This window comes from Oryctolagus cuniculus, chromosome X, assembly GCF_964237555.1.
Source record: "Oryctolagus cuniculus chromosome X, mOryCun1.1, whole genome shotgun sequence".
Lineage (NCBI taxonomy): Eukaryota > Metazoa > Chordata > Mammalia > Lagomorpha > Leporidae > Oryctolagus > Oryctolagus cuniculus.
In genome coordinates this window covers 38,302,856-38,325,150 of record NC_091453.1, presented here as the reverse complement: position 1 = coordinate 38,325,150, position 22,295 = coordinate 38,302,856, and the positions used below count along the sequence as shown (strand labels likewise).

The following is a 22,295-nucleotide window of genomic DNA, read 5'->3' as shown; positions in this document are numbered from 1 at the left end:
ATAGTATATGCTGTAATAGTGGGACATGCCCTGTGATGATAGATTTGAGGGTTGGTAAGTCTATTTGTGTGAAGTTGAATTCATATTCTTCTTATTACCAAAGAAAGATGCATATAGAAAAATTTGTTTACTACCTTGATGTATATTCTTCCAGGCTATTTTGTATGAATATCCACATGTGTACCTCTTAGGTAATCATGATGTGTGTTTTACATTTTCAAAGTGTTTATTTTTTATTTATTCATTTAAGAGGTAGAATTACAAAAAGAGAGGGAGATGGGGAGAATGGTTTCCATCAGCTGGCTCACTCACTAAATGGCTATTAACGGCCAGAGCTGAACTGATACAAAGCCAGGAGCTAGAGGCTTCTTCTGGCTCTCTCACACAGGTGCAGAAACACAAGCACTTGGACCATCTTCTACTGCTTTCACAGGCCATAAGCACAGAGCTGGATCGAAAGAGGAGCAGCTGGCTCTTGAACTGGAGCCCATATGAGATGCCAGCACCGAAGCTGGAAGCTTAGCCTACTACGCCACAGGACAGGCCCCCCAATTTGTGTTTTCTCTTATAAAACTCTTTTTTATTTTTCACCTAAAACATTGTCTTGTGTATTTAAGCACATTTTATTTATTTATTTGCATACGTGTTACACTTTAATAAGCCTTCCCAAAAAGGACAGAAAGGGGGAAAAAATAGGAGAAGCGTGCCAAGTAAGATTCTGGATCCAGACAGAGTGTATAAAGAGATGACTCCATGGGCTTGGGTTGTGGCCCAATACCTTCCCATTCTGTAGTGTTGATTCAAATCCGAACTGTTCTGTTTCTGATCCAACTTCCTGTTCACATACACCTGGGAAGGCAGTGGAAGATGGCCCAAGTGCTTAACCCCCTGCTGCCCCATGTGGGGTGCTCCCCAAATACTTGCTCCCCCGTTCCAGACCTAGCTGTTGTGTGGAGTGAACAGCGGGTGAAAAGTCTAGCTCTTTGTCTCTCCCTCTTTGTCACTGCCTGGACTTCTCCTGGAAGGGCACTTGCGCTCAACGAATATGCGGCAGGGCTTCAGGGAGTTGCGCGCGCGGCACAGGTAGAGCCCGCGCACCCGCGCTGCGCCACCCAGCGCCTCCTGCCTGCCCTGCGCGCATATTACCATGGCCGTGGTATTCCTGCGGGCCCCAGCAGCTGCACAAGGGGGCGTTCGCCTCACCCCTCTCAACACCTAGGGGTCGCTGGCCTCTCCCTCTACTTCCGGCGCCCAGAAGGGGGCCTCCAGCTCCGTCTCTCTTTCTGGAACCATCTCTGGGTCTGGCTGCAGGTACCTGCGCTGCTGCCGTGCGGCCCTGATGGAAAACCAGGTACTCGGTATCCTGTGGGCTGGGCGCTGCAGGTCTGAGGTGGCTGGCCCCATGTCTGCCCTGAGGGCCGCGAGGCTGGCCTCCGTGAGCTCAGTCAGCTCCCTGAGGTAGCCCCTCAGCCGGTTCAGGGCAGCCTGATCAGGCTAGGCCGGGCTGGCACCCGCGGCTGGCTCTACTTGCCGCAGCCGCGCATGGTGGGTCTGCAGGGCCTCTCGGGGCTCTGTCTGTCCTTGCTGCTCGCCACCGGCCGGGCCTCAGCGCCCGAAACCGCTCCCTGAGCTACCGGGAGTGGAGGTGGGGTGGGTATGCAGGGAACAATCCTCCTGGGACCACGGCCCCTTCCCCCAGAGCTCTCGCCCCTGCCTGTCCAGCGGCCTCAGCCGCGTCGCCCCCAGGCCAGCCGCCCTGGCCTACCTTGTCCCAGCCTAATTTCCCGCGCACGGTTCCTGGGCCTCTGCCAGAGAGCCTTCCCCCCTCACCCGCACCCGTTAGAGCTGCCGCGTGCCCCTCTGCCGTTGCTGCCCCCTTGGCACCCTAAGCACATTTGGTCAGTGCTGTGTGATACCATTTGGTGTGGATATGCCTCTGTTTCTCTAATCGAGCCAGAAAAGTAGGCAGCATTCTAATTTTTTTTTTTTTTTTTTTTTTTTTTTTTTTTGCTATTTGCAGTTTTATTCCACATTGCCCGGGACATTACTACATCTAACTCTTTGTATGTCTTCTCTTTTCTGTAGGATATATTTTTTATGCTTGGCATTTTTAACATTTGATCATTATTGCAAAGTTTCCATGATTCTAAGCAGTTTTAATTACAGCAGTTTGTGAAGAGAGTATCTGTTCTCAGCACTTCATATTTGCTGTGTTTGAATTTGTTTTAAAGTTTAACAAACATCAAAATTTTGTGCAGTTTATGGGGTACTGTGTGATGTTTTGGTACATGTGTGCATTGTATATATCTAATCAGGATAAACATTTATTCTTTCTTTATAGTGAAACATCCAAAATTTAATTTTTAAAAAAACATGATTTATTGATTTGTTCAAAATGTAGAGGGAGAGATTAAGAGAGAAAAAGAGAGATCTTCATCCATTGTTTCACTCCACAATTGGCTGCAACAGCCTTGTCTGGGCCAGGCCATTGCTAGGAGCGAAGAACTTCACCTGTGGGCTCTCATTCACTGACTCCCTACGCACATTGGCAGGAAGTTGGGTCAGAAGCGGATCATCTAGGACTCAAACCTACACTTCCGGGTCCGGCGCTGTGGTGTAGCTGCTTGTAGTGCTGTCTTCCGATTGCACAGCTCCAACCGTTGCTACCAATTGAGGAGTGAACCAATGGAGGGAAGACCTCTCTCCCTCTCTCTCTGTCTCTCCTTCTCTCTGTGTAACCCTTTCAGATAAATAAATAAATCTTTAAAAAAAAAAAACAAACCCCATTGTGGTTTTTATTTGCATATCCATGATGATTAGCAATGTGATGTCTTATTTCCTGTACCTGTTGGAGATTTGTATGTTATCCTTTGGAGAAAGTTTCTGCCTATTTTCAAATTGGATTATTTGTGGATTTTTTTTTTCTATTAAATTGAGTTCCTTATAAATTCTGGATATGAATCTTTTGTCAGAAAGATGGCTTGCAAATATTTGTCATTTCACTGTTGTCTGTTTCCTTTGCTGTGCAAAAAGCTCCTTAGTTTAATGAAATCCCATTTATCTACCTTGTTTTTATTTCCTATTTTTTGGGATTATTATCTAGTAAATGCTTGCATATTTCAGTGTCCTGAATTATTTTTCTTCTACTAGTTTTAACCTTTCTGGTCTTTAATCTTTTTTGAGATGATTTATATTTATTTGAAAGGTAGAGCTACATACAGAAAGAGGGAGAGACAGAGAGAAAGGTCTTCCATCTTCTGGTTCACTCCCAAAAGGCTGGGAGCTGCGTAGCAGGGCTGATTTGAAGCCAGGATCCTGGAGCTTCCTCCTGGTCTCCCACGTGGGTGGATGCATAGGCCTAAGCACTTGGGCCATCTTCCATTGTTTTCCCAGGTCATAAGCAGACAGCCTGATCAGAAAAGGAGCTGCCGGCACATTAACCAGTGCCAGTAAGGGAAGCTGGCACCACAGGCTGAGGCTTAGCTTATTATGCCGCAGAGCTGGTCTGGAGATTATTTTTATACTTGGTGAGAGATGGGGATCTAGTTTCATTCTTCTGCATGTGGCTATCTAATTTCCCCAGTACTAATTATTTAAGGTTATCCTTTTTTCAATGTATGTTATTCACACCTTTGTTAAGATCAGTTGGTTATATGTGTTTCAGTGTTTTTCTGCAGTCTCTATTCCATTGGTGTGTGGATCAACTTTTATGTCGGTACCATGCTGTTTTAGTCACTGTAGCTATGTGATACTATTTTAACGTCAAGTGGTGTAATGCCTCCTTGTTTTTTCTTTTTTTCTCAAGATCACCTTGGCTTTTTGCAGTTCTGTACAAATACTAGTAGTGGTTTTTTTTATTTTGTTATTTCTGTGAAAAATGTTATTGGAATTTTGATAGAGTTTGTGTTGAATTTTTATTTTTTTAAATATTTATTTATTTGAAAGGTGGAGTTACAGAGAGAGATGGAGAGACAGAGATATCTTCCATCCACTGGTTAACTTCCCATTTGTCTGCATGTCAGGGGCTGGGCCTGGCTAATGTCAGGATCCTGGAACTCCGTCCAACTGGGGTCTCCCACATGGTTGGCAGGGGCCATCTACTGCTCCTTTCCCAGGCACATAGCAGGGAGCTGGATCAGAACTGGCGCTCACGTAGGATGACTGCATTGCAGCAGCAGCTGCTTAACCCATTGCACCATAAGGGTTGCTTGTGTTGAATCTTTCAATAGTTTTGGGCATTATGTACATTTTAACAGTACTCGTATTTCCAATCCATGAACACAGGATGTCTTTCCATTCCTTTGTGTCCTCTTCAGTGTCTTTCCTCAATGATTTACCATTTTCATTGTGGAGATCTTTAACCTTGTTGGCTAAATTTATTCCAAAGGTTTTTTTATTTTTTGTAGCTACTGGAAATGATATTTTGTTCTTGATTTCTTTTTCAGATGATTCACTATTAGTATTTAACAACACTGTTGATTTTTTTGTCCAACATTGCTTAATTTGTTTATTATCACTAACAGCTTGCTGATGGAGTCTTTGGGACTTTTGTCTGCAGTGACCATTTGACGTCCTCCCTTCCAGTTGGAATGCTCTTTATTTTCTTCTCTTGCCTAATTGCTACTTCCAGTAGTTATGTTGAATAAAAGTGATTAAAGTAGGCATCCTTGGCTTGTTCTGGATTTAGAAAGAAATCCTTTTCCCTATTTAATATGAAGTTAGCTGTTAGATGGTGGTTTATTATGTTGAGAATTGTTCCTCCTATACCTGATTTGATCAGTTTTCATCATGAAAGGATGTTGAATTTTGTCAAGTGCCTTTTCTATATGTATTGACAAAATGTTTAGTTTATAAAATACACATAGAAACATTATAAAACGTAGGGAAAATGGAAAATAATTACCTAGAATATTTCCCTAACATGCCTATGATTGTATTAATTGTTATAATATTCCGTAAATACATAAATTGTATATATAGTCTTGTTTTCTGCTTTTTTCACTCATTGTTAAGTGTATTTTTTTCTCTGCTTTTCTTGGCCTTGGTGTTTCTGCTTTTTATGGGCCACATGATAGTACAGTAAGTATTTTTATATATATATATATATATATATATAAAAAATTCTTCTGTTCCTGAGAAACTATCTTGCTACCAATTTTATTACAAATAATACAATAAAAATGCAGATATCATTTTTTTTAATTATTTATTTATTTGAAAGAGTTACACAGAGAGAGGAGAGGCAGAGAGAGAGAGAGGTCTTCCATCTGATGGTTCACTCCCCAATTGGCCACAATGGCCAGAGCTGTGCCAATCCAAAGCCAGGAGCCAGGAGCTTCCTCTGGGTCTCCCATGTGGGTGCAGGGGCCCAAGGACTTGGGCCATCTTCCATTGCTTTCCCAGGCCATAGCAGAGAGCTGGATTGGAAGAAGAGCAGCCGGGATTTGAACCAGTGCCCATATGGGATGCTGGCGCTTCAGGCCAGGGCGTTAACCCGCTGTGCTATAGCGCCAGCCCCCAGATATCATTTATTGAACACTTAAAGGTTTATACTCTATTTTCTTTGTATTATTTTCTTAAAATTAATATCTGGGATTGATAATATCAGATCATGAACATTTTAATGGCACAACCTTTATTCCTATGTCATCCTTCCTTCCTGTATTTCTTTCTGTCTTCAGACATTCACTGGAAGCCTAGCATGTGTCAGGTAGCACAGTTAATACAAAATAAATCAGATGGAGTCCTTGAAGTTGGACATTAAAAACGCATGATAAAGAGTAATTGATAAAAACATTATTTTTAAAAATTAATTTATTTGAAAAACACAACGAGATATATATATATATATATTCTGTCCACTGTTTTGCTCCCCAAATGGCCAGAATAGCTAAGTCTGGGCTAGGCCAGAGCCAGGAGTTTGATCCTGGTCCCCTATATCCGTGGCCGGGGCCCAAGTACTTGGGCCATCTTCTGCTGCTTTCTCAAGCACATTAGCACATAGCTGGACCTGGAATAGAGCACCCAGGACTTGAACTAGCACTCTAATATGGGATGCCTGTGTTACAAGGGTTGGGTTAAACTGCTGCACCACAACATTACCCTGATCAAAAAACATCATTGATCGATGGGTCTCTTATCTCTGTATCCATCCCTCCACTACCCATGATTTCCCTGTGAAGCATGGGAGAGCTAGCTGCAGATATAATACCATTTTACCCCTAAGTATTCCAATATAAGAACAAAGACCTTTTAAAAAATAACCACAATGCAGCGACCAAATTCAGAAAATTTAATATGGATATAATACTATTACAGATATAATACTATTACAAAATCTGTTGTCCACATTAAAATTTTACGAGTTATTCAAGTGTCTTATGGCAGTTTTTCCTCTCTTGATCCATGATCTAATTGAAGATAAAGCCATTTCCTTTAATTGTCTTGTCTCTTTTATTTTCTTTAATCTGGAATAGTTCCTCAGCCTTTGTGTTTCATAACATTGTTATTTTTAAAAAAGTAGGTTAATTATCTTGTAGAATGTTCTTTAATGTGAATTTGCTGAGGTTTTCTCTTATTTGGACACTGGCTATACATTTTTGTTAGGAATAGTATGGGAGCAATACTGTGTTCTTCTTTACATATCATATTAGGTATGTGATATTGGTTTGTCCTAATACTGGGTATGTAAAATTTTATTACTTGGTTAAAGTAGGTCCTTTCAAGTTCTTCCATTGTAAAGTTACCTTTTTTTTTTGCCTTATTGAAAAGTAATTGTAAAGATATACTTTGAAACTATATAAATATCCTGTTTATCATCCAGCTTTATTACTTTTCATATCCATTGATGATTTTCCAATTCTATGCATTTCTGAGTATATTTATTAATTAGCTCTTTACTGGAAGTAAGCACTTTCCCTACCCTATTTGTTTATATCAATATGAATTCACGGATTCTTATTTTATTGAATGGGTCTTATTCCTTTACTACCATTATTTATTTTGGTGCCCAAATTGTCCTGCATTTGGGCAGTAGAAGCCTTTTCAAGCTGGCTCCTTTGTGCTTTTGATCGGTCCCCATATTCTTCAAGCAGTTCTTCATGTTTTGGCATAACAAAATTATCCAGGCTAGTTTGTACTTTCCTTATCTCAGTGCTGCAATCAGTTATTTCTTAAGGAATCTTCATCCCTTTTAGTTCAGACACCAATATAGGAGTTTAAATGTAGTATTTTAAAGATTCCCCAAGGTAATTTTGCTGGTCTGTTTCTGTACCCCTCTGTCATACAGACCTCATGTATTTAGAAGTTCTGTCCAGGCACCTGCTGAGTGGACAGGAAGGAGGAGGGGTTGGAATAGTCCATTGAGATGGAGAAACATAAGTTAAAGTCACAGTATATGAAAGTTCCCAACTCTTACAAGGGATTACTGTTTAGTGTAGTTTTAAGTAAGAGATTAGGCCAGAGAATCAGGCAGGGAGCTGTTCATTGACTTTATTTTCCATCTGAAGGAACTTTAACGTTATAGTAGATGTGAGGCTGTCATGGAGGATTTAAACTGGGTAGGTAGATGTTTGGTTTTGTTAGATTTGCATTCTAAGATAGATCACTCTGTTTTCACAAGTGACAATGCTTAAAGGATGGATGAGGTAAATGTTTAAAATTATTTTCTAACAAGGTTGCTATTTGCTTTCTTTTCTTTTAAAGATTCATTTTATTTATTTGAAAGTGAGAGTTAGAGAGAAAGAGAGATTTTCCATCTGCTGGTTCACTCCTTAGATGTCCACAATGGCAAGGCTGAGCCAGGTTGGAGCCAGGAGCTTTATCTGGGTCTCCTACATGAGTGACAGGGTCCCAAATGCTTGGACCATCTTCTGCTGCCCAGGTGCATTAGCAAAGAGTTGGGTTGGAAGTGGAGCAGCCAGGGCCTGAACTGGCACCCATAGGGGATGCCAGAGTTGCAGATGGTGGCTTTACCTGCTATGCCACAGTGCTATCCCGTATAATTTGTTTTCTTAAGGGCTTCAACTTTTCTCCTAGAAGCCTGTGTTGTAGCTACTAGATTCTGATGCCTCAAAGATATAGTTGACATTAGTGGGTGAGAGAGCCCACAGGATAGGTTAAAGCTTGAGTCATTGATTTGTCTTTTTAAGAAATGGCAAGAACTCTTCTTCGTAGTTTTCCAACCAGGGCTGGAATCTCAATAGTAGTGGTATCCATTGAAGAAAAATAAACCAAAGTACACAAAGCACTGTTGACTTTTTAAAATGGAAAACCATGATGGATTAAAATATACCTGATGTACTACTGCATTTCATTTTTCTTTATCTTTGGTAAAAATATCAATAATAGTATTGATATAGTAATAATATATGTATTCTACCTATTTTGCAAAGCAACCAGAATAGGAAATCTATCAATTATGTTTTCTGAAATAACAGTAAATTACATCTTTGGCTCAAATTTTATTGTTAACAAAGCAGTTTTTATTTCTGTATTGTTTATAGGCTATAGCCCAACCAGTTGGAGTTGAACAACAAGCAACTCCTCAACAACCAGATTTAGTTAGAAGGTAAGTATTGTTAAATTAATACCATGAAAACAATAAGGTTATGCTGAAGCATGTGAGTTTATTAGATGCTTAATGTATCTTGACTACAGAAGCTTCTGTGTTCTTTAATTTGTGTAAGTTTAATAAAATGGTAGGTATTATTTTTTACATAAATAAGGATCATATGGATTATGGGATTATTGACCATTTTCTTGTTCTTTTTAATTATACTATTTTGTTCTAAGAAAAGCTTATAAGGGCTAAAGAAGGAAGTAAGAAATAATGCAATTTAAAGTAGAATTCCAGCTAATATAAAGAAGTAAATGATTATTCTAAGAGGCACCAATCTGCAACTCTTCCTAACATTTACCACATAAATCATTGTATATTGTTTGGTAGTTGTAAACTAGTATTCTTGTGTATGTTGTTTAGATTGGGATATTTCTGTTGTTCTATCCTCAAATTCACTGATTTTTTACTTTCTCTTATTCATTCTATTGTATCAACTCCATGAATTTTTATTTCTATGACTGTACATTTAATACTGTAATTTCCATTTGACTTTAAAAAATATTTTCTATTTCTTTGATGAAATTTTGTGTTTACATTTGCTTCAGTAGTATTTACAATTGTTCACTGAAGCATTTTGATGATGGCTGTTTTAGACTTCACTGGGGTAGAGGCAGGCATTTGGCCTAGTGGTTAAGACACTGGTTAGGATGCCTGCAATTCCACATTGGAGTGCCTGGATTTGATTCCCAGCTGCAACATCTGTATCCAGCTTCTTGCTAATGTGGAACCTCGGAGGCAGCAGTGATGGCTCTAAGTAGTTGGATTTCTGCCACTCACTTGGGAGACCTGTGTTGAGTTGTCAGTTCCTGGCTTTGGCCCAGCCCCAGCTGTTGTGGGCATTTGGAAAATGAATCAATGGATGAAGGTGCCCTTCCTCCCCTCCCCTCCCCTCCCCTGTCATCGTCTCCTCCTCCTCCTCCTCCTCCCCCTCCCTCTCCTCCCTCTCCTCTCCCTTCTCCCTCTCCTCTCCCTTCTTCCCCTTCCTCCTTCTTCTTCTCTCTTTCTCTCTCTCTCTTTCTATATATATATACACATACATATATATATATGTATATGTATATTTTTCCTTTATAAAATCATCCAGTCTCTGATTCATCTTAATGGTGACATTTGTTGATTGTCTTTTTACATTCAAATTGTGATTTTCCTAGCTTATTTCCTGGATTTTATTTTCATTTGTCTCTGACATTTTGGATCTTTTTAAAAAATATTTATTTATTTTATTTGAAAGTCAGAGTTACAGAGAGAGAGGAGAGACAGAGACAGACATAGATAGATAGATATGGTCTTCCATCTGCTGGTTCACTCCCCAATTGGCTGCAATGGCTGAAGCTTGCGCCGATATCCGAAGCCAGGAGCCAGGAGCTTCTTCCAGGTCTCCTATGCAGGTGCAGGGGCCCAAGGGCTTGGGCCATCTTCTACTGCTTTCCCAGGCCATAGTAGAGAGCTGGATAGGAAGAGGAGCAGCTGGGACTCAAACTAGCATCCATATGGGACGCCGACAGTGCAGGCAATGCCTTTACCCACTACACTATAGCACCAGCCCCAACATTTTGGGTCTTGTACCAGGAAACTGTATTTAAAACTTCTATTTTAATAGATATTCATTCTGTTTAGGTACATGGAGGTCCTAACCTACTTTTGTGGACTATGATATTTAAAGACGATTTAGTTCTCAGAGTCCTTACGGTGCCATTCTAGTCTGCTTTGTTCGCTTAGTACCACTGTCCCCTTCCACTGGGCTGAGGAATAGGGATTATTTCTCCAAGTCTGCTTCCCTAGGAAGATACTGTATGTCATACTCTACTGGTAGGGCTCCTATCAGTGCCCAAGGGGGAGTGTGCCTGCTTAAGTCATCGTCTGCTGCTGGGTTGGGGGTCAGGAGACACCGAGATTGGACTGCCTTTTCTTACTAGGTAGGTAATTGGGAGGGGCCAAGCTGCTGGTTCTCCTCAGTCCTGGGGGTCCATAGCCAGTGCAGTCCGATTTTATCTTTTTGTTCTTCAGTGCTTGCCTGTGATTGTTCATTGTATTCTTTATAGATTTTTTTTAAGCCAGTACTTAAGGGGGAGGAGCACAGAGAATGAATTTCTACTAATTTATCCTAAACATAATGTAGTGTTTTTAAGCTAACTATATAATATAGTCCCATTGACTAAAATTATGTCACTTTTACCTTCCAAAGGTATTATTGTTTATTGCCATTTCTCTGTATATTTAAAAACTTTAGGAGCAGTATTAATATGTCACCTTCTATCACTTTTATTTATATAAATTATTTGTCATGCACATAGAAAAAATTTAAGTTATTTTTACCTCTTCTTGTACATCTCTATACAGAAGCAGCATGAGTAGTTTTTAGAAGAAAGATGTAATAAAAAATTAATTAAAAACATATGCCTGCAACCCATATGGGTGCTGGTTCAAGTCCCGACTGCTCCACTTTCTATCCAGCGCTCTGCTATGGCCTGGGAAAGCAGTTGATAATGGCCTAGGTCCTTGGGCCCCTGCACCCACTTGGGAAACCCGAAAGAAGCTCCTGGCTTTGGATTGGCCTAGCTCTGGCCATTGTGACCATTTGGGGAGTGAACCAGTGGATGGAAGACCTCCCTCTCTGACTCTGCCTCTCGCTGTAACTCTGTCTTTCAAATCAATAAAATAAATCTTTTTAAAAAAAACAGATATGTTTGAACAAATACAAGTGTCCATTTGGTGCTCACTGATCTTGTCATTTAAATTTCTATATGTTTATTTGACTTTTTGATTTATTGAGTGTCTTCAAATATATTAAATAAAAATCCAAAAAAGGCATTTGACACTACTACCTTGAATCTGTAAAATATAACTAATTAGAATTAATCACATTGAACCATTTGTATCATTCATTTTCATTTCTTGTTTGCCTCCTGCAGTACTCCTGTCTACCACACTTGGCCTTTCTGTCTCTTGAGTTCATTACATAACCAAGTAAATTTTGCCTGAGAATTTGTTTGAGGAGTTTTATTTGAACATATTGATGAAGTGACTAACCCTAAAACAAGATAAAATTAATCAAGAACATCCCCTAATAAAAGTGATCTATCACTGGTGATGTCTGCCTTTTTTTTCTATCATTTTGAGAAGATATTTGCTAAATAAATACAATATGATCTCATTTTTCCATAACTTTAAAAAGCTGCTTTATTGAATTATTCAAATAGTGTAACACACCCCTTTAAAGTCTGTATTGCAGTGCTTTTCATATATTCATAGACCTATGTAATCATAACTTAAAAATAGTTTATATTGGTTTTACTTTAACAAATTATTCATGATTTTTATAATTGGGAATTTTTCTTAGAATTTTACCATCAGAATTGGAATAAGTTGCTTTTTTTTAAAATTTATTAGCATGAATCAAGATATGGCATCTATGAAGGAAAACGCCAATAACCTTGATAACCCAAGTGGAAATGGAAAACAGGATCGGATCAAACAGCGAAGAGCTTCCTGTCCCCGGTCAGAGAAGGGGACTAAATTTCAGCTTACTGTCCTTCAGGTCAGTATGTAAATATGGTTTGATTAGGCCGGCACCTTGGCTCACTTGGCTAATCCTCCACCTGCGGCACTGGCACCCTGGGTTCTAGTCCCAGTTGGGGCACTGGATTCTTTCCCAGTTGCTCCTCTGCCAGTCCAGCTCTCTGCTGTGGCCCGGGAAGGCAGTGGAGGATGGCCCAGGTGCTTGGTCCCTGCACCCGCATGGGAGACCAGGAGGAAGCACCTGGCTCTTGGCTTCGGATTGGCACAGTGTGCTGGCTGTGGCGGCCATTTGGGGGGTGAACCAATGGAAAAGGAAGAGCTTTCTCTCTGTCTCTCTCTCTCTCTCTCTCTGTCTAACTCTGGCTGTCAAAAAAAAAAAATGGTTTGATTAAAAGTATATGTTTAAGCCAGTACTGTGGCATATTAGGCTAAGCCTCTGCCTGTCTGCCTTTGCCAGCATCCCATATGGGCACTGGTTTATTTCCCGGCTGCTCCTCTTCTGATCCAGCTCCCTGCTGTGGTCTGGGAAAGCAGTGGAAGATGGCCCAAGTGCTTGGGCTCCTGAACCCACGTGGGAGCTCCAGAAAAAGCTCCTGGCTCCTGCTTCGGATCGCCCCAGCTCCGGCCATTGTGATCATATAGGGAGTGAACTAGTGGATCGAAGACCTCTCTCTCTGTCTCTTCCTCTCTCTTTAACTCTACCTCTCAGATAAATAAATAAATCTTTAAAAAGAAGAGTACATGTTTAGATCCGAGTTCCTTGGAGGGACATTGATGTGGAAGTAAGTATAGAATATTGTGAAACAATCTAAATTTTCTTCCACTAAAACATTTCTGATAAGAGTCTTCTGTAGTTGTTTTACTTGGGAAATATAGAGAAAATATAGAGAAGAAAATAAAAATCCTTGGGGTGGGCATTGTGGCTCAGGAGGTTAAGCTCCTGCTTGGGGTGCCCCAACATCCTATTTCAGAGTGTCTGGGATAGAGTCCCATATCTGCTTCTGATCCAGTTTCCTGCTGATGTGCCTGGGAGGCAACAGAGGGTGGCCCAAGTGCTTGGTTTCTCTGCTACCCATGTGGGAGTCCTGGATGAAGCACCTGTCTCCTGACTTCAGCCTTACCCAGCTCCAGCTGTTATAGCCACTTGGGGAGTGAGTCAGTGTATGGAAAAATCTTTCTTTCTATCCCTCTCTGTCACTCTGCCTTTCAAATAAATAAATAAATAAAACTTAAAAAATGAAAATGATTGGGCCAGCATTGTGGCATAGCAGGCTAAGCTGTTGCCTGCAATGCTGGCATCTCATATGGGTGCTGGTTTGGGTCCGGGCTGCTCCACTTCCGATCCAACTCCCTGCTAATGTGCCTGGGAAGGTAGCAGAGGGTGGCCCAAGTGTTTAAGGCCCTCGCCATGTAGGAGTCCTAGATGAAGCTCCTGGCTCCTGCCTTTGGTCTGGCCTAACCCTGGCTGTGTGGCCTTTTGGGGAATAACCCAGTAAATGGAGGATCCCTCTTTCTGTGTCTCTTCCTCCCTCTCTTCCTCCTTCAAATAAGTAAAATAAGTCTTTTTAAAAATTTTGTAATCACCAGAGATAATTCCTATTAACATTTTAGTTTTCATCTCTTTTTTTTTATCATGTGTATTGCAGCATTTTAAAAAAAGGTTTATTTTATTTATTTGAAAGACAGGGAGGGAGGGAGGGAGAATATCTTCCATCTGCTCGTTCATTCCCCAAATGGCCACAGTGGCTGGGGATGGGACAAGCCTAAACTAGGAACCTGAAACTCCACCCAGGTCTCCACATGGGTGGCAGGGGCCCAAGTACTTGGACTGTCTTCTGCTGCCTTCCCAGGAGCATTAATAGGAAGCTGGATTGGCTGTGGAGCAGCCAGAACTCAGACTGACACTAATGTGGGATGTGCACTCATGGGATACTGGCATTATAGGTGGTGGCTTAACCTGCTGCCTTATAATGCTGGGCCTCCGTGTAGCATTTTACAATGGAGAACATAATTGTACTAGTAATAGTAGTGAAAATCTGTTGAATTCTTTTGTGGTAGGTATCCTAGTGTTATAAACTCATTTTATCATTTAATCTTTCAATAATCCTGTATTACAGGTGGTAGTGTACTCATACAAATGAGGACACTGAAGATCAGAGAAGTAAAATAATTTACCTCAGGTTACTCAACTAGCAAGTGATAGAGTCAGATCTAAATACTGTTGTATTTCAGACTGTAGAACCTCTAACTAATATAATATATATTTCAGATGGATGCTTAAATCACTATACAATTTTGTATTCTGTGTTTTTAAAAACTTGATAGATCAAGTATTTCCCCCTTTATCATTAAGTACTTTCTCAATAGAATTTTTTTTAAAAGACCCATTTGTTTATTTGAAAATCAGGGCTACAGAGAGGGAGAGGCAGAGGCAGAGAGAGAGAAGTCTTCCATCTGCTGGTTCACTCCCCAAATGGCTGCAACGGCCAGGATTGGGCCTGACTGAAGTCAGGAGCACCATCCTTTTCTCACATGTGGACACAGGTGCCCAAGCACTTGGGCCATCTACTGCTGCTTTCTGATGGGCAATAGTGAGGAGCTAGATCAGAAGTGGAGCAGCCAGGACTCGAACTGGTGCCCACATGGGATGTAGATGCCGCAGGTAGCAGGTCAACCCAGCATACCACAGCGTCAACCCTCAATAGCATATTTTAAATGACTGTATCAGATAGCCCCTTGCATAGACATAATTTAATCATTCCCTCTATTCTTTATTTAGGTTCTCTCTCTGTCTTTATTTCTGCTATTCTTTTTTTCTTCCTTCTTGTTTGTCTGTCTCTCTACGGCATACATCCTTATATACATAAATCTTAGTATCTATCCCTGATTGCTTCCTATGACTGATCCCTAGAATTACCAGGTTAGAGAGCATGCTGGTTTTTTAATTTTCTAAATATATTTCATTAGATTGCTGTGCAGAATTGTTGGACTAGTTTACATATCCATTAGCAGTGCCTCTTTTGATTGGAGTCAATTTCTAAGTTTAAGGGACTTTTGGAAATGAGTGACTGGACGTAAGTCTGAGTTGTCATATAACAATAGTGGTGATATACTTTCATTGATTTTTTATGAAAAATTATGTTCTGTTTTCTTTTGCACAGGGCCATATTTCTAACTTATGTTTCAGTGAGTTATATGTGCCTGTTAGATTTGTCATAGAGTGACTGTTTAGATGGAATTTACCCAAGAAATGTAAAATCTTTATAGATTCTGAACTGCTTAATTCATTTTCCACATATGTTGTATGTATCCTCATCTGGATGTTTTCTGAACAGTTAGCAAAGACAGTCATTGACTCTTAAACTGGTAAAATGTTTGTACTCAGGTGTCAACTTCTGGAGACAATATGGTGGAATGTCAGCTGGAAACACACAACAATAAGATGGTCACCTTCAAGTTTGATGTTGATGGTGATGCACCAGAGGATATTGCAGACTATATGGTTAAGTACAGTAAAACCAAATTGTTATCCCTTCACCATTCTCTGTCACTCCCCCCCAACTCTTCCTACAGAACCATTTTTTAGAGGATACAGTTAGTGTTGACAATTTATTCAGACCTAATTAGTTATGATGAAGGGTAAATCATTGCATCTTCTCTGGTTTCAGTATATTTATCTGGGAAATGTGAGGGGGTTTCATTAACAGATGATTGAGCGCAATAGTTCTTAGCTCTGGCTGCATGTTGAAATCCTCTGAAGAACTTTTTAAATTCTGTTGTCTTTGTCCCTGATTAAATCAGTTTTGGGGGATGGGGCCTAAACATCAATAATTTGTAAAATTCTCCCTGGTAATTGTAGCATGTTAGCCACTGATCTGACATTTGACATGTAGGTGTTCAAGTTATATTCATCATTTCATTTAGTTCTGCCTCTTGTTTAACAGTCATTTTCTGAACTCTGTTCTTTCATACTTTCCCTAAATATATAGCCTAATTAAAGTTCTTCTGAGCCTTTCCTTACTATATTTGGAGGTATTTAATTTGTGATTTGTTGCTTAAAAGCTTTTGGGTTGGGACATCCTAGTTTTAAACCTCGCCTCAATTACATTCTTCAAGTAACCTATTTGTCAAACACTGGAATTTTTTTGTGTTAAATGCTGGCAATCTTTAGTTAGGTAATGCCAGCCTGACAAATGTCAGTGGCCTCAGAATAATTTAATGCGTTATGTGATAATTCATTATTGGTCATTGATAATTCTGTTGTGGCATGGATAACTCTGTGTATACATTATCACCATTTTGAGTACACTAAATTCATGCTCATGAACAGACTTGCTTTTACTTCGGGACAGGTTGAAGATAATTTTGTGTTGGAAAATGAGAAAGAAAAATTTGTAGAAGAATTGAGGGTTATTGTAGGTCAAGCCCAGGAGATCCTTCATGTCCACTCTGCTGCAGAAAGAACCATTGGAACTGATGGTATTACCTTGGAATCCAACAGTAACCAAGTAAGAGCAATTTCTTTAGCAAAAAAGGTTTTCTTGGATATGTATCAAGAACTTCTTTATTTATCTATTCATTTTTAATTTAGACAGGATCATCTGAACAAGTACAGATAAATTCTGCATCTACTCAAACCAGCAGTAAGTATATTTAATAAAAGTAATCATTTGACCTTTGAAGCTAGACATTTAGAAATTTTAATTTATACACTTTCATTGGGAAGGATGTTCTACCATACATAATTTACTAAGTTTTTGATGTAGATTTTCCTTCTCTTTGAAAAGCACCTTATGGTTTTGAGGGAGAAATCCATTTTCCAAATTTCCTCCAAGTATTGGTTCTTTATTTGATTGATTTGCTTCTGAGCTGTCACATGTACCAATGTCCTCTAATGGCATAACTATTTTAAGCTTAACTGGTAAGTGATTTTTCTGTGATATGAGTTGCGCAGAAACTTTGTTAATTGAAATCATTATGTTCTAAATTTGCTTTAATAGTCATTCATATCTTGATTTATTTCTACCATTGATATACTTCTACCTGCCCTGATTACTGATAACTTTTTAAAATAGATTTATTTCAGGCCGGCGCCGTGGCTCAATAGGCTAATCCTCCACCTAGCGGCGCCGGCACACCGGGTTCTAGTCCCGGTCGGGGCACCAGATTCTTTCCCGTTTGCCCCTCTTCCAGGCCAGCTCTCTGCTATGGCCTGGGAAGGCAGTGGAGGATGGCCCAAGTGCTAGGGCCCTGCACCCCATGGGAGACCAGGAGAAGCACCTGGCTCCTGCCTTCGGATCAGCGCAGCGCGCCAGACATGACGGCCATTGGAGGGTGAACCAACGGCAAAAGGAAGACCTTTCTCTCTGTCTCTCTCTCTCACTATCCACTCTGCCTGTCAAAAAATAAATAAATAAATAAAAAATAAAAATAAAAAAATAAAATAGATTTATTTCTTTATTTGAGAGACAGTTACAGAACCTTCCATCTGCTGGTTCACTCCCCAAATGGCCACAAGGGCCAGAGTTGGGCTGATCTGAAGCCAGGAGTCTATTCTGGTCTCCCACTTGGGTCCAGGGGCCTAAACACTTGGGCCATCTTCTGCTGCTTTCCCCAGGCATATTAGCCTGGAGCTGGATTGGAAGTGGAGGAGCCAGGACTCAAACCACTGCCCATATGGGATGCCAGTGCCACAGGTGGAGGCTTAATCTACTACGCCACAGCACCGGCCTGAATGATAACATTTTGTAAATTAGATACTGAATAAACTTCCAGAGACTAATACTGTTACCTTCTGTTTTCTGATGACTTCATTTCTCTATTCTTTTCAGCTCTTGTTATGGTATCTTTGTCTCTGTTCTTCTCAGCTCTTATTATGGTATCTTAAGTGTCTGGGAGGGAGAGAAGAACTATAGACATGAAGACCTCTGAAGGAATTATTATAACAACGTGAAAGAACAAAAGGTGGTGTTGGAGTAATGGAGCCATACAACATTGTCCTGAAATTTAGTATGACTGTTTTAGGATGCTAGAGTATTCCTGTATCTTCATTTTCTAGCTAGCAGAGATCTGAGCAGATATCACACTGACAAGTAGGGTAAAGTTGAAAAGATAATTACTTATCTGAGTATGTTTACAAAGTAGGAGTTAAATTGTAAGGGTTTACTCTATTTTTTTTTTTACTTTTATTTATTTATTTATTTGAGAGGTAAAGTTTCAGATAGTGAGAGGGAGAGACAGAGAGAAAGGTCTTCCATCCACTGGTTCACTCCCCAAATGGCAGAAAAGGCCAGAGCTGCACTGATCCAAAGCCAGGAGCTTCTTCCAGGTCTCCCATGCAGGTACAGGGGCCCAAGGAGCTGGGCCATCTTGTACTGCTTTCCCAGGCCATAGCAGAGAGCTAGATTGGAAGAGGAGCAGCCAGGACTAGAACCGGCACCCATACACAGGTGGAGGATTAACCTGTGCCACAGCACCAGCCCCGTTTTACTTTATTTTTGAAATTATCATGTAATTAAATTGATTTTCCCTTTAGAACATAGTTATGTAAATTGTAATAATTGTGTAGTTTTATTGAAGCTCCACCATAATCAGGATATAGAACAGGAAATGTAGATTTTAATGGAAAAGTCCTTTCTAATTTTCCTTAAGAGGGCCTTGCTTCTTTCTGTTTGAGAAAAGCAACCGTGGAGTCATTGCTGACACCTTCTGCATGATGTCGGTTAATTGCTTGGCCATTTGTGTAGGGCTTATTTCTGACACCGGAAGTTTTCTCTGGAAGGAGTAAAATAGCATAAAGACTTCTATCAGCATATATGAATTTCCGTACTTCGTTGCTTACTGTCAAGAAGATCTAATTGACTTTTACAAGAATCAATTCAAAAATTAATTTTCTTAAAGGGTTAATACTAGGGACTTATTCTGATCCTAGTTACCCATGTCTTCTGATGTTAATTTTGTTTGGTATTGGAAAATTATCCCTTTTAGTTTCACTCTGGTCTGGTCATCCCTGGAACATTGTTTAATAATCCCAAGTACTTTTTTTCCTTCATTACAATAAGTGAGCCCCTGAGACTGACATACTAAATGACCTTTCTCTGAATCATGATCCTTGTAAATATTAGCAAATGTTAAGCATGAGAAAAAAGAGTGCCTTGCTTGTAATTACTATTAATAAATGTTTGCTTTCATAGACTCTAAAATGTTTCTCTAGAGATATATATGCTTAAATGCTTTAGGCTATTTGTCAGGGTTGGGAGGTCTAGCCTTAAAAATTAAACATATCAGGGCTGGCGCTGTGGTATAGCAGGTAGCCACTGCCTGCGGTGCCAGCATCCCATATGGGCACTGGTTTGAGTCCTGGCTTCTCCACTTCCGATCCAGCTCTCTGCTTGGCCTGGGTGAGCAGTAGAAAATGGCCCACATCCTTGGGCCCCTACACCCAAGTGGGAGACCTGGAAGAGGCTCTTGACTTTGGATCAGCTCAGCTCCAGCCATTGCTGCCATCTGGGGAATGAACCAGCAGATGGAAGACCTCTCTCTATCTCTCTGCCTCTGCCTCTTGTAACTCTGCCTTTCAAATAAAATAAATAAAGCTTTAAAACAAAGTACACATATTGTGATACTGTTGGAAATAAAGATGCAAGACAAAATCGTTTTTTAACCTGGTTTCCTTGGTCAATAGCTAAATAGAGCTACTTAGCACACTAATTTGTTATTAATTCTTTTCACAGATGAATCTGCTCCTCAGTCATCCCCAGTTGGCCGTTGGCGATTTTGTATCAATCAAACCATAAGAAACCGTGAGGCTCAGTCTCCTCCTTTTCAGCATTCCATGTCTGCTATTCCTGGGCTCCAGCCATTTCCCAGTAAGCTTCATTCTCTGCCAGCCTTATCCTGTGGACATTTTATGCTTATGAGAATTTTCCTAACAATTGTTGATGATATTAATAGTAGGGTATAACTTATGCCATTTAAAATTTAATATTTAGAAAAAATGAAAAAAGTTTTATTTTTTTCCCTTGACAGATTGAATTCTGTATATGTTGAGTCCTATTTATGAGAACTCTCACACAGGTTTTCATTTGCTCCTTGTTCCATGTTTCTCTTTTGAGTTTGGGTACTAGTCCATGCTTTGTGTTCACCAATACATGCTTAGCCATTCTTTGTTATTGTTCCAGGTCCAAGAAACACAAATAATAAGGAAATATCACAGGACATAGTGCTCACTATAGAAAATAATCCATGTCAGCGTGCACTTTTCACCTCCAAATCAGAACACAAGGATATAGTTGATGGTAAGATTCCTGAATGTACAAGTGTAAAAACTGAGCATCCAGCCATACTTTATCAAGTGAAAGATAACAGGCAGGTAATAGCACCAGTTACTAATAGTTCCAGTCATTCTGCTACTTCAGTTTGTACAGTTCCAGTTGAACATGAGGGACTCCCCAACAAAGCAGGCATATTTATACCTGTTTATCCATGTCAGCATGCTGCCAGTCAGGCCCATCCTGGTGAATCAACTCAGATTGCTGGGAGCTCTCTTATAACTCCAGTATTTGTGTCTGATCAAAAACCTCAGTCCTTACCAGTAAAGCAAATAAATATGGATGCAGAATTTATTTCCCAAGAAGGAGAAACCACGGTGAACACTGAAGCAAATTCTCCTAAGACGGTCATTTCCACTCTGACCCCTGGCCTTGAATCTACTTCCATTGTGCCTGCTACTATCATGGAATCAGATGGTGAAAGACCTCCAAAAATGGAATTTGCAGACAACCGCATTAAAACTCTGGATGAAAAACTGAGAAACTTGCTGTATCAGGAGCACAGCATCTCTAGCATCTATCCTGAGAGTCAGAAGGATACTCAAAGCATAGATTCTCCATTTTCTTCCTCTGCTGAAGATACACTCTCCTGTCCAGTGCCAGAAGTCCTAGCCATCAGTCACTGTGGAATTCAAGATAGCACTGCACAGTCCCCTAATTTCCAACAGATGGACTCTAAGATTCTATCAAATGTGGCTGTAGGTCAGCCTGGTAACATATCAGTGTTCAAAAGAGACCTGAATGTGATAACTTCTGTACCCAGCGAAGTGTGTTTACATGTAAGTATCATTCTTTCTAACCAATTGTTTATTCTTTGTTTATAATTTTAAAGAAATGCCTTCTCTTCTAAATTTCTGTCCTTTAAAATAAAAGGGTCTGTGTCACAAGATTCCATGAATATAGTTATCTGAGAAGGGCATGACTTAGACTGCAAGTGCTCTGAACTTTTCAGTAAATATGGCAGAACTACCTTTGGTAAGAGAGCCCTCTGGTGAATTAGTTAGGAACTTGAAAATAATGTGTGTATTTGTATTAATGACAGAATAGATACTTTTTAATAGATATTTTAGTAGGTAGGAAGAACTTACTTTTTATATTTCTACTTAAAATACCTGTTATCAGTTTCCTCTGTAAAATTTTTATGGTTTGAATTTAGTCATGTTTGGAAGTTTTAATTTATTTGCTTTAAGAAAAAAGTAAAAATCATCCATAAGCTCATGACTTAAGGTATGTTACAACAGAGCTTTTATTTCCCTTTTCTACCCCCCCCTTTTTTTTAAAGATTTATTTATTTTTATTTGAAAGTCAGAGTTACACAGAGAGGAGAGGCAGGGGGGAGTCTTCCATCAGATGGTTCATTCCACAATTGCCTCCAACGGCCGGAGCTGTGCCAATCCGAAGCCAGGAGCCAGGAGCTTCCTCTGGGTCTGCCACATGGGTGCAGGGGCCCAAGGACTTGGGCCATCTTCCACTGCTATCCCAGGCCATAGCAGAGATCTGGATCGGAAGTGGAGCAGCTGGGTCTCAAACTGGTGCCCATATGGGATGCCAGCGCTTCAGGCCTGGGCATTAACCCACTGCGCCACAGTGCTAGCCCCCTTTTTCTACCCCTTCAACTCATAGGGTTTTTTTTTAGAGGAAGAGAGTAATTTTATTTTATTTTTTAACTTTTATTTAATAATATAATAAATTTAATAATATTTAATATTATTTAATAATATTTAATATAAATTTCCAAAGTACAACTTTTGGATTATTGCAGCTTTTTCCCCTCATAACCTCCCTCCCACCTGCAACCATCCCATCTCCCTCTCCCTCCCCCATCC

At 40.1% G+C, this 22,295-nt stretch overlaps 1 protein-coding gene across 6 annotated transcripts in view; it reads left to right on the top strand.

Moving 5' to 3' along the window:
• The window catches only part of WNK3 (WNK lysine deficient protein kinase 3), a 172,122-nt gene that overhangs the window by 96,632 nt on the left and 53,195 nt on the right, over positions 1-22,295 (top strand). For all 6 annotated transcript variants that reach the window (XM_051827130.2, XM_051827133.2, XM_051827131.2 and 3 more), the window contains exons 11-17: positions 8,505-8,569; positions 12,011-12,158; positions 15,525-15,641; positions 16,492-16,647; positions 16,731-16,782; positions 19,873-20,007; positions 20,320-21,248. In XM_051827130.2, the coding sequence (XP_051683090.1) occupies positions 8,505-8,569; positions 12,011-12,158; positions 15,525-15,641; positions 16,492-16,647; positions 16,731-16,782; positions 19,873-20,007; positions 20,320-21,248 (1,602 nt within the window). The remainder of the gene's footprint in view (positions 1-8,504; positions 8,570-12,010; positions 12,159-15,524; positions 15,642-16,491; positions 16,648-16,730; positions 16,783-19,872; positions 20,008-20,319; positions 21,249-22,295) is intronic.